Source organism: Emys orbicularis, chromosome 16 (assembly GCF_028017835.1).
Source record: "Emys orbicularis isolate rEmyOrb1 chromosome 16, rEmyOrb1.hap1, whole genome shotgun sequence".
NCBI lineage: Eukaryota > Metazoa > Chordata > Testudines > Emydidae > Emys > Emys orbicularis.
In genome coordinates this window covers 33341518-33357207 of record NC_088698.1, presented here as the reverse complement: position 1 = coordinate 33357207, position 15690 = coordinate 33341518, and the positions used below count along the sequence as shown (strand labels likewise).

General features: G+C 43.6%; 2 protein-coding genes across 2 annotated transcripts in view; one reads left to right on the top strand and one right to left on the bottom strand.

The window, feature by feature from the left end:
• Positions 1 to 1338, top strand: part of LOC135890375 (solute carrier family 2, facilitated glucose transporter member 11-like) — a 34131-nt gene extending 32793 nt beyond the window's left edge. The window contains exon 12 of the mRNA XM_065417772.1: positions 1135 to 1338. Within this exon, the coding sequence (XP_065273844.1) occupies positions 1135 to 1338 (204 nt within the window). The remainder of the gene's footprint in view (positions 1 to 1134) is intronic.
• Positions 1339 to 4305: 2967 nt separating this feature from the next.
• HSCB (HscB mitochondrial iron-sulfur cluster cochaperone) lies at positions 4306 to 15679 on the bottom strand. Its single transcript, XM_065417698.1, has 6 exons — positions 15414 to 15679; positions 15078 to 15174; positions 13103 to 13192; positions 11669 to 11813; positions 8289 to 8336; positions 4306 to 4483 (listed from the first exon to the last, which is right to left on the bottom strand). The coding sequence occupies exons 1-6, from the start codon at positions 15644 to 15646 to the stop codon at positions 4392 to 4394; spliced, it is 705 nt and encodes a 234-aa protein (XP_065273770.1). The 5' UTR covers positions 15647 to 15679; the 3' UTR covers positions 4306 to 4391.
• Between the last annotated feature and the right edge of the window lie 11 nt (positions 15680 to 15690).

The following is a 15690-nucleotide window of genomic DNA, read 5'->3' as shown; positions in this document are numbered from 1 at the left end:
TTCAATTACTCCACTTGCTCTTGCAAAGAAATTCAATATATAGAGTGACTGCTGAAAAGGGCTACTGCCTACTGAACTGAGAAACTCCTTTGCGTATAACCCTAAAAAATATCAAATAAGTGACGTGTTCTCGGAATAAGTATTTACATAGGGTGGACTCTATGAAGCTACGTAGGTGCCTAAGTCCTGTTTATAGGAGGGAGTGATGGTGGTATTCACATTTTATCTTTTAGCCCACTGGTTAGAGTACTCACCTGGAGTTTAGGAGAGCCAGGTTCAGTTCCCCCTTTTGTAGCAGTGGGGGAGGGAAAGTCTTTCACATCATCTCTAAGGAGAGCATGCTAACCAGTGAGCTACCAGATAGTCTGATGGGGTGGGGGTGGGTCCTTAGACACTCCTGTTGAAGCTGTTCCACTGTGGATAAATAATGAGTCATTGGAGCAGGGGGACATGACAGAGGGTCTCCTATCTCCTAGGTGGCTGCCTGAACCCACTGGACTAGAGTCATTCTCTCACACCCTCGCCCAGTCACTGTTTTATTATTTAATCCACAGTGGAACAGTTTCAACAGGAGAGACTGAGAGACTCTTACCTCAAAATATCCTGTAGCTCAGTGGTTAGCGCACCCTCCTGAAATGTAGGAGACTCCTGTTCAAATTCTCTTCCCCCCCGTCACCCGCCCATCCGGGGAAGCGCAAATTGCATCTAAGATCTCCCCCATCCCAGCTAAGTGCTCTAACCAGTGGGCTAAATGTTATATCGTAGGCACCACTTCCTACTCATTTTGTGTGGAGCAAGGCAGGCACCTAATTCATTCCCTATGTAACTATGTAGGCTCTTAAGCCAGGAGAGGGGTTCCTGTTGTGGACTGCTAGTAGAGCTCGGCATCTCCCTGCAGATTTGAAGTGTTCTAAAATAAAAAACCACCAACTATACTATTGATCATTTCAGCTAATGATACAACAAAGAGATAGGGAACAGATGGAGCTTCAGCTCACCCTTTCACTTAAAACCTAGATTTGGCACTGTTAGTGACTGTCAACAGTATCTGAGTTAGTATTTTCTAAAATTAACTAGGTATTATTTACTATGATTTTTTTTATTAATCTCAAACATCCTGTATTTTGTTTTTAGAATGGACTGAAGCAGTATTGCTTTGTGGTGTTTTTAGTGGAAAGCTTGGTGGTTGCCTGTTTCATCTTCTTTGTCATTCCTGAGACAAAAAACAAAACTTTTCTGGAAATCAAGCGAGAATTTCAACACCTTAACTTCAGAGGAAGAATCAAAGAGAAGGAAGCAGAGCTATGTGAAAGAAGACAGCTCTGCAATGAATGTTAGAGTGTACTTTACATCTCACAGGTGTAAGGCAGCCACATTAATGGGAATTATACACATATACTCCTATATATTGAGAAAAATAGTGTTAAGGAATGTATTCAAAGATAGCTTGTTATATCAGCAGGTGAAACTTATTTAAAAAGGTAGACTAATCTTGCTGGAATATCAAAATTCTGTATTTTATGTACACATACCGTACTGCCTACAAAAGAGACTCAATTCAATAAAAATGTTGAGACACATTTGGGTAATGTACACATGCAGAAACAGTGCTGATTACCTGGTCTCATGGAATACAGACTTCATTGGGGATTGCTGCAAACATTCAATGTGAATCCATGGCATGCCTCACACTCTAACCACATAACGTGTCAATATGAAGAATTTGGGAGACAGCGATGGGGGTGGGAGCATCACTTCTTGAAATAAAATGTAGCTATAACTTTAATGTGATATTAGAATGCTGAACATTTAAGAAGGGCCACAGTGAACGCAAACCTACTGCTAATTGAAATATTCTAGTTCAGCGGTTCTCAAACTTCATTACAGCGTGACCCCCTTCTGAGAACAAAAATTACTACAAGACTCTAGGAGGGGGGACCGAAGACCAAACCTGCCTGAGCCATCCTGGGTGGGGTTGGGGGGCCAAACCTGAAGCCCAAGGGCTTCTGCCCTTGGGCGGGGGGCATGTAACTTTAGCCCTGGGCAGTGGGGCTTGGGCTTGAGACTTGTTGGGCCAACACCAGCCTTGGCAGCTCCATTAAAATGGGGTTCTGACCCAGTTTGGGGTCCTGACAGTTTGAGAACCCCTGTTCTAGTTACTACATAAAAACATTCCTCCTCGTGCCATCAAGACTAATTCCTCTGACAGGCCCCAGCCTACTTGAGGCTTCTCCTACACAGTCCTATTTCTGTGACAGCAGAACATGGACACAAGCAATGAATCCCATTGGAATGAAGGCAGTAGGTAAGAAGTTATATATATGCTTTTTTAGATTCATGATAAAATGAATTACAAGGACTGAATGGTATTGGGGATCAGGATATAACTGGCCTCCCTGAAATTACTGGTTGAAATCCAGCCTCGATTATAAAAAAAAACCCCTACCATAACAGTTATTTGGTGACCTGTGTGAAAATAATTTGAGTCTCACTGAGTCTGGCTTCTGGTGGATGAAAATACCTGGTCACAAAAGGCAACAAATGGTATCTACAGCAGAGATGCCTAAATTCAACTTGGGATAGAAACTGAACATTTCTCTCATTCCCTAGAGATGGGTCATTCCAAGACAGGACTGGGGAACACTGACAGCACAGGAAGACCATGTATAGCAGCTAATTATTTTTTCCAAGGTCCAAATTTCTTGGTCAAGGTCCAGACTCCAGAAAAGAAAATAATAATAATAATAATAATAGAAAACAATAATTATAAGTAAATAAAAAGATTTTGGGGTCCATTCAAAAGCATCTGGTGATCCAGACTGGGCCCGCAGTCTGCCTATTGACTACCCTGATGTCTAGCTTGAATTGTCAATACTGTACCTGTAGTGTGGAAGACTCCTTTGTTTAATCACCAGGGCTGTCCAGCTAGCATTTTGAATCAAAAGTGAACTCACATTTTAAATTTCCCTTAAAACTAAAACACCAAAAGTCTTAATTTATTACAGCATTTACATTCCCTTTTGATTGTTTTGTTTCCTCACCTTATAAGGATCTGTTATAGGAGCTGTAACTTATGTGCTCTCTGGCTGTTTCCGACTGATGCTACCACTGGTGCAGTTCCACAAGTGATATAATAGCAGGAGCACTACGGTAGAGATGTCAGCGTTTTAACCACTCTTGTCTAGATCTACCCAGAACATGCTTAGATGACATGATGGTTAAAACAGCACAGGCACCTGGGTTCTTCTCTACATAGACCTAAAGAGTAAAATCAATGGGAAGTTTTAGGGAAAAAGGCTAACAGACAAAGCCACTGTGTTCTTATTGCTTGTCAGGAAGTTATTCTAATAATTTAATCATTTGTTTTTACAACAATATACAGATAAATTAGTTTCTACTCTAGATATCTCCTGCCATGAACTCATCTCTTGTGTGAAATAAGGTCCTATCTGGTTTAGAGTCTCAGAAAAGGCTAAATACATCTCTCCCTGTTTGTTCAGTGCACTGCTAGAGCTGGCCAAGAATTTAGTTTAAGTATCACAAGGCAACATACAAAGTACACGCAAATCTCCAGTTTTGCTTACTCCTTCCAACTGCCTCACCAACACACACTGATGTGAAAGGAAATAAGGGCAGCTTTGGGCAGGAGAGTTTGATGAGGTTCTTTTTGCTAGATTCATGCAAAAGTAAGATCTTAAACACATCCTGATCAAAGTGGTAGTAAACAAGTTAAGAGCGACTATCACACTGGTTGAAGGAGGCAAATGCGTTCCCACCCTGAATAATCTCTGCCCTTAGTAGAACTGAGAAAGTATTTACCATCTGTCTCCAGGTCCTGCAAGAAACTCTCCAGTGAGCAATCTTAGCTAAAACTTTTCCTATAAACAAGCACCATTTTCCTCACGGCTGTGAGCGTTTGGTAAGGAGACGGGAAAATCCACCAAAGTGGGCATTAACGCCTTACTTAGGCAACACTTTTTGATGTCAGTGGAAGTTTTGTCCAAAGACAGCAGCATCAGGCCCTGACTAAATCCCAATAGCAACAGTGATCTGCATACTCATTTATTGTCCACTAGCGATAGGTAGATATACACTTTGGGATATAGAAGGTATAAATATTGAGAGTAAGGAGTGTGGCCACAAAGCTAGCAGTTGGAATTGAAGAGTACAGGGTCATTGCCAGCAACATTCCACTTCCAAGACTGCCATCTAATGACACTGGGTAGTACATGGATGTCTTTTACACAGCTCTTCTGTTTCCGTAGGTAAGAAAGGACCAAAAAAATCAAGAGGCACACAATGGTTGTGCTCCTTTTAGTTCCTGAATCAGAAACTACCAATCACTACTTTAATCAAAAGTGGATCAGATCTTAATGGCAAAGAATGTGATATCAGGAAGGGTTCTTCTTGCTCTTCACCTTGTCCTCCAAGTTTTCAAAGTATTTCATTTTGTTTAGAAGTTTCTTGGCTTCTTGAAGATCATCTGAAATGAAACAAAGAACTGAAGTTTATATTAGGATGGAGTCTCTGTTTCATCTTAGAAATTTAAATTTAAAACATTTTGTTGTTGTAAAATGGCTATATCAATAACAAAACTAAACGTGAATTTAAAAAACCCAAATACCATGAGTACCACAGTAAAACCTATGTTGCAACAGTGGAGGCCTGTCAGGATTGGAGCCCCTTTGCAATAGGCACTCTACAAAACAAATGTAAGAAATGGGCTTGTCCCAAAAGCTTACAATCTAAAAAGACAAGGTGTACAAAGAATGGGGAAAAGACATGCAACAGTAGTGCCCTCCAATAACTCCTCTGAGAAGGACCAACAAAAAAAACCCAGTGAACCATTAGGCTACTAGGTATCAAACTGTAAGACTGGCATCAGAGGCGTGCTTGGACTATTTCCATTACAAACTATAACAGACATAACAGGAGTAAGACCCAGCAGCCTGGCTAGGAATCACTGCTACAATGAAGACTGGCTCCATCCCACCACCATTGCCAGAAGGGCTCTGCCTGTAACAGGAGCTCTTTCAGCCAGCACTGGAGCATGCCTTCAGGCTCTGTATTTTTTTTAAGTGGTGTTAATAGTGGATCCTTTATGTTGAAGGATTTAATAATATGTTGTAGTTAAAGCAATTTCATCCACTGATGTGAGGCCAGCAGGGCAGGTAATCATTACAGTAGGAAACCCGTATTAAGGTACCTATAGGCATATGTTTGTGGGAAGGAGGCTGGTTATGGGGGATTGTGGAATTGGAAATAGGGCAGCCTCTGGTCTAAGAGACCAAGAAAAATTAGAATATTGAGAGAAGTGTTAAAATTGAGACAGGGTAGATGAAAGGGTTTGTACCCTGGGGTGAGAGAGGGCCCTGAGATAAGGAGGATCTTGAATTCTTCTTTCCACTGATTCCATGGTAGTGGGACTGGCAGAGTAGGGATGCAAGACCACAGGAGTAGATGACTGAGTTCTGGCACAGCTTTTACCAGTTAGATGTTTGGTACACCTCTACCCCGATATAACGCAGTTTCACCTATAACGCGGTAAGATTTTTTGGCTCCCGAGGACAGCGTTATATTGAGGTAGAGATATATATCATGAACCAAGGATGGTCAGTAGGGAGAAAGCGTGGCAGTGCTGATTACATCCCACCTGAGCTACAGGAAGTCTTCTCCAAACTGGATCTGACAGAGTATGTGTCCATTTAGCATGCAAGCCCCAGATGGGATTAAGGTGGGACTGATTTTAGTGTACCACTGGCTCTGCTGCACTGTCAAGTCCCTTTGTAAGGGGACTACATGCCTCAGCCCATTGGCAATGGAAATACAGGGAAGGATTCAAATCACTGAGAGCAATCTTCATATAGGTGATGAATCTTCAGAGGTGGTCAGGAGATCCTGGACATCATGAGAGCCATGGGCCTATTGAAGGTAGTTAACTGGATCAACTCACAGACGTGGCCACTCTTTGGACCGGATTTTTGGATTGGGACTGCAAGTTAAGCAATTAAATCTTAAACTAGCATCATGGACCAACAGTTACTGCCTACGGCTCATTTCTCCTGTCAGGGTGAGACACCTCTTTGAATGGTCTGCCTTTACTGATTAATGGAACTAGAAGGGTTCCAGAGAGTCTTGTTCCATTGTTAGGCCACAATCTTGATGATTAGGGAAGACAATACTTCTAGGTGCCCTCTTTGCTAGCTTCATTCTCACAGTCACCCTGATTTACTCAGGACCTGCAACAAATTAAGCAAAAGGATTACAGCTAGCATGCCAGTGGTGGAAATCTCATGCAGAGGCTCAACAGCTGTTTCATGAAGGTTTGGGAAGTAAAGAACAAGTTATTTTCTTCTACCAGAGTATCTGCAAAATCTTGGACAGCAGGTTTATTCCAGGTTATAGATAGTCTGCTAAATCAGGATAGTGAGTTCAGTAGCTGGTCTGACTCTCTCCTGTTGAGGAAATTTCTTGTTGTTTTACAGACAAGATTGATCAGATTAGGGCTGGGGTCTTGATCCCTGGTGTCAGAACAAGGTCTTGAGGGAACAAGGGCCTCATCTTGGCTGGTAGTTTCAGGCAATGATTCTCACTGAGGTACTGAAGATGGTGAGAGAGATTTGTCTTGCAGGCAGTGTTTTGGATCCACATACTTCCTGGCAGGTGATGTGAGGCAAACCTGCAGCCAAACCAGGGCTACTCACTCAGCTGTCCCTCCCACAAAGCTGCACTGAGCCATCACTCAGGCATGTGGCAACACTGCAGTGAATTACCTTTCCCACAGAGCCTGCAGTTACTCAGCCATCCCTGAGCACAGCCTGGGTCAGATGACCTCCAGGCTCAGGTATTTCTCCAACCCCACCAGAGCTGCAAATCACTCTGTGCAACAGCATTACCCAGTTTGGAACACTTCTGCTGCTTCACAGAGTATCAGACTCTCTAGACTCCCAGCCTGCTCCTGACCAGTTCTTACCCTGCCTCCTGGCCCCCTCCTACCCGAGTCTGAACCATCCGGCTTTGACCTCTGTCATATACCTGGACTCCGGCTACAGACCTGATTGACTTATCTACAGACACGGATTCCTGTTCTGACCATGGCTGTCCCCAGATCTCAGTTCCAGTACTACCCTTGGCCCAGTGCCAACCCTACATCCAGCTTTGTCCTCTGCTCCAACCACTAGGCCTGACTACCGGGAAGCAGCGTCTGACAGGTGGAGGCCAGTGGGGAAACAGTGGGTCCCTTGTTTGCCTCTCTGTGAGAGCAGGGAGCATCCTGCTTAGAAGGGAGCATTAGTGCACACTGCTCAGAAAGTCATCAATTGACACTGACAATCTAATTAATTATTGACCTGTATTCCATGTTGGGTAAGATTATGGAGAAGGCTGTGGCGAGACATGGCTCACACTATCTAGAATGCTTTTGATCTTTTCGACACTTCGCAATGCGAGCACAGACCTGGCCTTGGCAGAGACTGCCGTGGTTCATTATCTTCTCCAGGAGATGGATGAATATCAGGTGTTCATGCTGGTGGTATTCGATCGGTCAGCTGCCTATGATACCATTAATCATAAGACCCTAGCAGGAGTGGAGAAGGCTGCTCTTCAGGGGCTTTGTTCTTTTTTCTTGGAGAGATCTCACTGGCATTTTGCTGTGGCAAGTTCGCAATTGCTCCTCTTCTCAAACGGCTGTTAATTGTGGGGTCCCAAAGAGTACCATTTTGTCACCCTGCTAGCCTTCAAGGTACACATGGGGCTGTTAGGAGAGTTAGCCAGGAGGTATGGGATGCAACATTGTCAGTATTCTCTCATTTGACTCAGAGAATGTAGTTCCATGCCACAGCCAGCGTCTAAAATTGGGGTATGGATGAGAGTAAGATGGCCGAGACTTAACCCAGACAATACTGACATGATGACAGTGAGCTTAAGGAAAAGAGGTGGTGAGGACAGTGGAGGTAATTTCAGTCCTTTTCACTGAAGGACAATGGATATTAGGGTTTGCATCTTACATGGAGATGCATCATAAAACTATTCAGAGACAAGCTGGTGCAAAACACAGCAGCCTGCTCACTGAGCAGGTCAGCTTGCTAGAAGCTTGTTATCAGTACTCTGGGATCTGTACTAGCTTGCCCATTGGTCTCTGGAAGTTTTTTATTTTTAAAGGCAGTGAATGATACTTGAATTCTGTAGTTCACTAAATACTTTATACCAAAGCATGCTGTTTTTAGCACTCATTACTCTGACATTATAGCAGTAAAACCATTCAAGAAGTAACTGATTGAGATCACTACCTCTTTCAAAAGCTTCTCTCACATCCTTGGTCAATTCTTCTTGTTTAACTGTAAAAAACAAAAAATACACTGTCTTATTCAAAGCTGTATATATGCTCACTGAGCACTTTCAATAACATTGCATTATGACTTCATGCTGGGAAACAGATATGCTGCCAGCACCTTTGCAATAACGTTGTTGCTAACTGTTTTGTTCTGTCACTAGCTATTAAACAGTTTAGCACCAAATCAAGCAAGTGAATTTTAGTGTAAATAGGGAGATTAATGTCATCACAAACTTTAAGGGCTAGTAGCTTGGTTAAAAGTTCAGCTTGCACTCTGAATTTTATTTTACCCTTTCACAATACTGACTATTGCTATTATTTCTTGCAGCCAGGATCATTAACCCTGCAGAATGGAAGTGTGAAAATACTTCATCATTGAACTGATGGTTGGCCACTACCTAGAACACATTCATGGAGAAAGTAGGCAGGATGAGAGGACACGCTTACAGCACTCTCCCAAATACACAGTTACCATATATTAAAAACTTTGTGGGTGAAAGTGTAAGTCTCTTCAAACCAAATACTTTGCTACATTTTCTCCATATTAACATGCTTTACCATAAAGTGATTTAAAACGTTCTTTGAAACTGGTGACAGTGTTGTTATAGTATATATGTTCTCTTGTCATGGTGACTGGCATTAATATTTAGAGAAAAGTTTCCTGAGTGACTCAGGTCCCTCTGAGCAGAGCACCTTTAACAGCTCCCTACTATGTGCCATATCATGCTAGACTATCCTCTCCTTTGTTCAGTAGATGAGACTTGCTGTACTCAAACTCTACATCTTCATTTCATCAGATTGCACTGGTGTCTCCTGTGGACAGCTGAAGTTCAGACTGTTCATCACTCTGTAACCTTCCAATTTATTAACTATCCTTCTTCTGAACCATCATCCACCTAGTACTTCTCCACAGTTGACAAGCCCTCAAACTTTCAACGCTTGCTGGAGTTCAGTGAAAGTCTCTCTGTCACAGAGTGATAGATTGTCAAGCAAGAAAAGACTCCCAAGATTTTCCCGTTTGAGCTCTTGCATCACACAGCAGTGCTCCCCACACCATTTTCCTAAATGTCTTCTCTAAGCTCTCCTTGGGCTTCTGTGTTGCTCCACTATCACTTTGGAGCCAAGAATTACTTCCCTCATCAGTCTTAACACTTTCTCAATCTCCACGCTGAATACTTCCTTCACACTAACCCATTACTCTTTATTCTGACAACTTCAAACACTGAATAATATATTTCTCTTTATAGGCAACATGACCTAAAACACGTTTAAACCATTATTCAAAAATCTATATGCATATTTATTTGTTGCCAAACTAGGTAGAAGCTCGCTAAATAGATTATAACAGGCACTAGATACATTTCCTATTAGTAAAATTTTGTTCATGATATTCCATGTATGGAATTTTGCTGTAAAAAGCAAAATTCTGTTAACAACATTAACAGAAAAAATATTTGCTTTGAAAAGGTAGCTGTTATAACAAGCTGTGACCACACCTGCATCGGACTAGCAAAGCTGAACTAATAAAGTCCTTTTTAGATTGCTTATAAAAAGGAACCCTATTCCTCGGGGCACCATGGCAAGCAGTGTAAGTTATCTTATTTGCAGTTTGGGTGGAGAAAATGCAAGTAGTTTTGCAGCTCAATCTACCAGCACAAACCGGTATCCAGACGCCCATGACAATCTCTAGTACACTATGTATACATATTCATCTGGGACAGGAGAACTGAGAGGTCAATTAAAGAAATAGAGAAGAGGTAATGATATTTACGTTCTCTGTAGACTAAAACAATAGGAAAATTGCTTCTTAAAAAATAAAAAAAAATAAAAAAATCTATCCAGTAGTTTAAGAGAAAATTGGTACAATGAAAGGACAAAAGAGAAATTGGAGATTAGGCACCAGACACTATGTCAGTCAAACCGATATACTGCTCCTCTTTCTTTTTCATAAAAAAAGAGGAACCCGAAAGGAGTCCTATTTCATAGATACCAGGGGAGCAGTCACGCAATGCTGAATGTATGTAAGCAGAATTCTTAAGGCAGATAAAGTATGAAGTCCACATACATGTGTGACGAAGTGGAGGGTTTTCTTGTTTTCTGTGGAGTTTCGTGACAATAGAAACCTTCAGTGGAAATGAAGGCAGAACTTGGTAATTTGATATTGTGCAAGTCTGCTGAGGCCAGGTTAGATTTCTGTTAGAAATTTCATCTTTACTGCTAAATCTTTCTGTAGAAGGCCATTGCTGTTGTGCCAACCTAAATGTTGCTATAGTCTGGGGTTGAGGGGAAAGGAACACACTTCTAAAAGCAAGCTTGAGTTGATTGTCTGTTTTGCTGGGTTTTAAACTTGTTTGATGCCCTCTTGTGTTTACAGCTTTTGCAGGCCTCAGTGGGTTTGGACACTGCAGCTTAACATAAAAAGATAAATACAGATCAGGTAAGGGGACAAGTGAAAAGCTATAGGGGTAAGTGTTAGATTAAGAACACAGAGGTGTACAAATGTGCAGGGGATGCAAAATAGAAGGACAGAATGATAGCGGATCTAAAGCAATCAAAATAAAAACAAGGACATGGACTAAAGTTTGTCCTATTCAACATAATGATGAAAAACATAGGAAAATGTGGAAAAGTTATTTTCTTAACTTCCTCCTGTCACAGAGCTGGCCCTTTAAGGGGAGTTACGGACCAGCCTACCTGTGATAGAGAGAATGAGCCAACGCAAACCCATCTGGAACCAACTAAATCCCTTGGTGACTGACTGGCTGTTTATTAATAAGCTTGATAAAGGGTTCCTAGACATAGCATCTTCCAGGAGAGCTCTCTAGAACAAGGAGCCTGGAAGGTGTGCTTCTAGAAACAGAAACCGCAGGACAGAAGCCCAGGGGCTGCAGGTGGCTGGAGAAAAGGGGCTGCAGGTAAGTGCTGCAGAAGATTAAGGTAGAGACTGAACTGGACTCAGAGAACTACAGGGCCAAAGGAGAGGGGCTGTGCACTCTTGGGCCCAAGTGGAGAGATCGCAGGCTAGACTAAGAAATACAGGCCCCACAGGGGAGGGCTGTGCAAACCCTGCTATCAAAGGGAGGGACTTATTTCAAGTTTATTTAGATTTAATAAAGTAGAACCTTAACAGGGGAATTTTGCTTTAGACCCTTTTGAACTGTGTGGTGTTCTGGGCCCTGGGCAGGGAGCATCTACAATGCCATGCTCAGGCAGCAGGAGGTGCTATGGGGCAGCCTTTTTTACATCACCTTAATTAGAGAGACTAGCCTTTTTCACATTATAGAAAAATATAGCATTGTAACTTATTTCTGTACATTAGACAAGTCTAGACTTCACCTTCAATGAAACTTTCAATCTCTTCTATTTTAGCCTCATTATTAGGTTCTGCCAGTGTCTCATTGATTTCCATGATTTCCTTGAGGAACTCCACATCTATGTCACTGTCTGTCCCTTTTGCCAGTTCCACTCCATTCAGCTCCAGCTGGTGAAGAAGAAAACAATGGGCTCACAATATCTGCTGCTGCCAGATCTGTATTTCAATCCCAACCACTTTCCAAAATATCAAGTCACTAAGAGTTTATCTACATGTGGCGTTCATCAGGAAAAACTCCCTGTGTAGACAAGCTCCAAAATTAGCAGTTGGGCTAATGCACAAATGGGCACTGGGAGTTGTTAGGGGCAAGGCTTAAAGTAAGTATAGGAGGTACATCTTTGCTCAGAGATAATTAATCTGTTGGATGAGCGACAGACTATTAGTCCATGTCTACACTGCCACTTATGGCAGCAAAATTTATGTTGCTCAGGGGTATAAAAAACCCCACCCCAGAATGACATAAGTGGTAGTGTGCACAGCAATATGTCAGTTGGAGAGCTTCTCCCGCCAACGTAGCTACTGCTGCTCATTGGGGATGGTTTAATATGTTGACAGGAGAGCTCTCTTCCGTCGGCTTAGACCAGCCACATGAGAGATCTTACAGTGATGCAGCTGCATTGGTATAGCTATGCTGCTGTAAAGTCTCTAGTGTAGACATAGCCTTAGTGAGATTACAGTGATAAAACTAATAAAAGAAAAAAGTTATTCCATAGTCAAGATGCTAACAGGGGGAGAGATAGCTCAATGGTTTGAGCATTGGCCTGCTAAACCCAGGATTAGGAGTTCAATCCTTGAGGGGGCCATTTAGGGATCTGGGGCAAAAATCTGTCTGGGGATTGGGCCTGCATTGAGCAGGGGGTTGGACTAGATGACCTCCTGAGGTCCCTTCTAACCCTGGTATTCTATGATTCTAGGTGGGACAGAGGAGCTGTTTGGCCTCCTTCAGTCTCAAAGGCCTGGTCCACACTAACCCCCCACTTCGGACTAAGGTACGCAAATTCAGCTACGTTAATAACATAGCTGAATTCGAAGTACCTTAGTCTGAACTTACCGCGGGTCCAGACGCGGCAGGCAGGCTCCCCCGTCGATGCCGCGTACTCCTCTCGCCGAGCTGGAGTACCGGCGTCGACGGTGAGCACTTCCGGGATCGATCCGGGATCGATTTTATCGTCTAGACAAGACGCGATAAATCGATCCCAGAAGATCGATTGCCTGCCACCGAACCAGGAAGTAAGTGTAGACGTACCCAAAGATTCCTGTTTTCTCTTGTGAAAGCACATGAATGGTGGGAATGCAGTGGAGGAAGTACACAAGATTTGGTTCTTTATACTGTAACAAACTACAGTCATCTCTGCATGGTTATGGTGTGATATTGCAGTACATATTAGACACCTTACTAGGTACAATCCACGTCTCAAGGGACTTAGAAGGGTTTGGTAGGCTCGGTTAACCAAGGAAGAGTGTTGTTCAGAAAAGTCCCGCTCTTTCTGTCAACAGAAGATCCAGAAATATTTTTATTACACAGAATTGCCATATTTACAATAAAAGCCAAATCATGCCACATTTAATCAGCAGTAAAGAAATAAAATTACTATATGAACAGTACACGTCAGTGCAATCTTTAATTGTAATAAAATATCTACCAAAACATTTAAGGAAGCCAAAAGAATTAAACTGTTATGGACCTAGATAAGAACATTGGGTACATTAGAAATACCCAGTGAATACCAGCACTTTACTGGTTCAAAATCTGTTACCTCTGTGATCAAAGTTTAATTTTTTTCTTTATTTTTAAATGCAGCACTTCAATTGCTTTTCTTCAGCGAGACCAGCAGTTCTCAACCAGGTGTCTGGGGCCCTCTGGGGGACTGCGAGGTTTCAAGGGGTCTGCCAAGCAGGGCCAGCATTAGACTCACTGGGGCCCAGGGCAGAACGCTGAAACATTAGACTCATGGGGGCCCCTGTGGCGTGGGGCCCTAGGCAATTGCCCTGCTTGCTACCCTCTAGCACTGGCCCTGGCTTTTATATGCAGAAAAGCAGTTGTTGTGGCACAGGTGGGCTGCAGAGTTTTTATAACATGTTGGGGTGGCCTCAGGGAAAAAATGGTTGAGAACCCCTGAGCTAGACCAACTTGTAATTTGACCTCTTAAATCTCACACTAAGCAGGGCTGGGCATAGTCTGTATTTACGAAGATGCTTCCAAACAACCAAGCCAAAGTTTTCCAAAAAAGGGACCCAAACTTAAAAACCATAACTTGGGACTCCCAGGGTATGTCTACGTACTCCGTGGCAGTGAGCTTCCCAGCCCTGGTTCACACTTGGATCAGCAGGGCTTGAACTGGTGCTCTAAAAATAGCTGTGTGGACAGTGCTTTGAAGTTGTGGCTCAAGTGCTGAAGCTAGCGAGCGGGGTGGGCTTCAGAGCCTGAGCTTCAGCCTGAACCACAACTTCAAAGTGGTGACTATACAGACATTTTTAGAGCGCTAACCTGAATCTGTCAACCCAGGCTGAGAGGCTTGCTGCTGTGGGCTGTGTAAACAAACTCCTGGGGCCTCATTTTCAAAGTGAAGTATGTATTCTCACCACCTTTGAAAATCTGGCCCCTGGAATCTCAGACATCCAAAAATGGAGACAATCAATTAATGGAAGTGTTTTGAAAATTTGGACCTTAGGTTCCAGTGGCAGGGTGGACCCAAAAGAAACACTATTTCAGAGGAAGAGGGGAAGATTACATAATGACATTGATTCACCATAAGTAGTACACTTTACATCCTCCATACATCACTGATGTAAGCCTCAAGCACTGGACAAGTGAGAGAATGGGTGCAGACAGCCTGGGGGGAGGGTGAGGGTGAAGGGCTTCCTCCTCTTCCCCAAATTTTAGGGATTGCATTAATAAAGGAAATTGAGTTTGGAATAGAATCTTGTTTATCTCACTTTATTAGAAGTGGACAAATTCAGTTATGGAAAAAAGTACTTTTTAAAGTCACATTCGACAGCAACTTTTAAAAAAAACTTTAGCCCCTCCAAATAATAATAATAATAAAAAAAAAGCTCTCTCTCTACCTCAAGCGAAAATCATTCCATTTCGTAGACAGAGAACTTGCAGTGCAAACTAGGAATGTATATGAAGCTTCTGAGCAAGTCAGGGGCAGTGATTAGAGAACCCTGGGTTCTACCTCCCACCCCTGTACTCAGACCATGCAAATACACAGATTTGGGAGCTAGTTCCCAAATAAATGCACTTGTTGAGCTGCCAATGAGTTGTCACCATGCCCCTTGCCTGGGTGACTTTCACTGGAAAAAGAGACAACTCTCCTACACCAAGGCCTATGCCTGGAGGCCTAATGGCAAGTCTTCATCACTCCTAACCTGGGGTCTCTGGCTGAAGTAATCAGGGTGTAGGGAGCGCTGCAAGCTCCGGAATCGCTGCTGCAGCTGCTGCACATTGATGCTGAATGAGCGATCGCTGGGGAGAGAGAAGTGGGAAAGCATGAGAGCTACAGCTCGCCAACTACTGTCCCCACCCCCCAAACTCCCTCAAGCCCTAACCTCCCCCACCCCAAGCTCCAACCTCCTAGGCCCTCTCCTGGTTCTCAGCCCCACTCCAACCTTCCCGCCCTTCCCCCACCCCCAGGCTCCCCTCAAGCCCTAACCTCCCCCACCCCTAACCTCCGAGGCCCTCTCCTGGTTCTCAGCCCCCCTCACCAGCCCATAAGGCGGAAGAGATCAGGCTGGGACTCCGGGGGCTGCAGGGCCTGGCAGGCCGGACAGAAGCGAGGCAGCCCCTGCCCCCCGCGAGCGGGGAGAGGGATGCCACAACTCCAGCAGCGTGGGGCGGGGAGAGAGCCGGGCTCTGCGCTACGGGGCCGAGAAGAGGCGGCTGGAGCCTGAGAGCCCCACAGCGCCCTGCAGAGCTGACCCCTCCGCACAACCCACATCGGGCCAGAACTACAACTCCCAGCAGCCCCCGCGAGACCAGCTA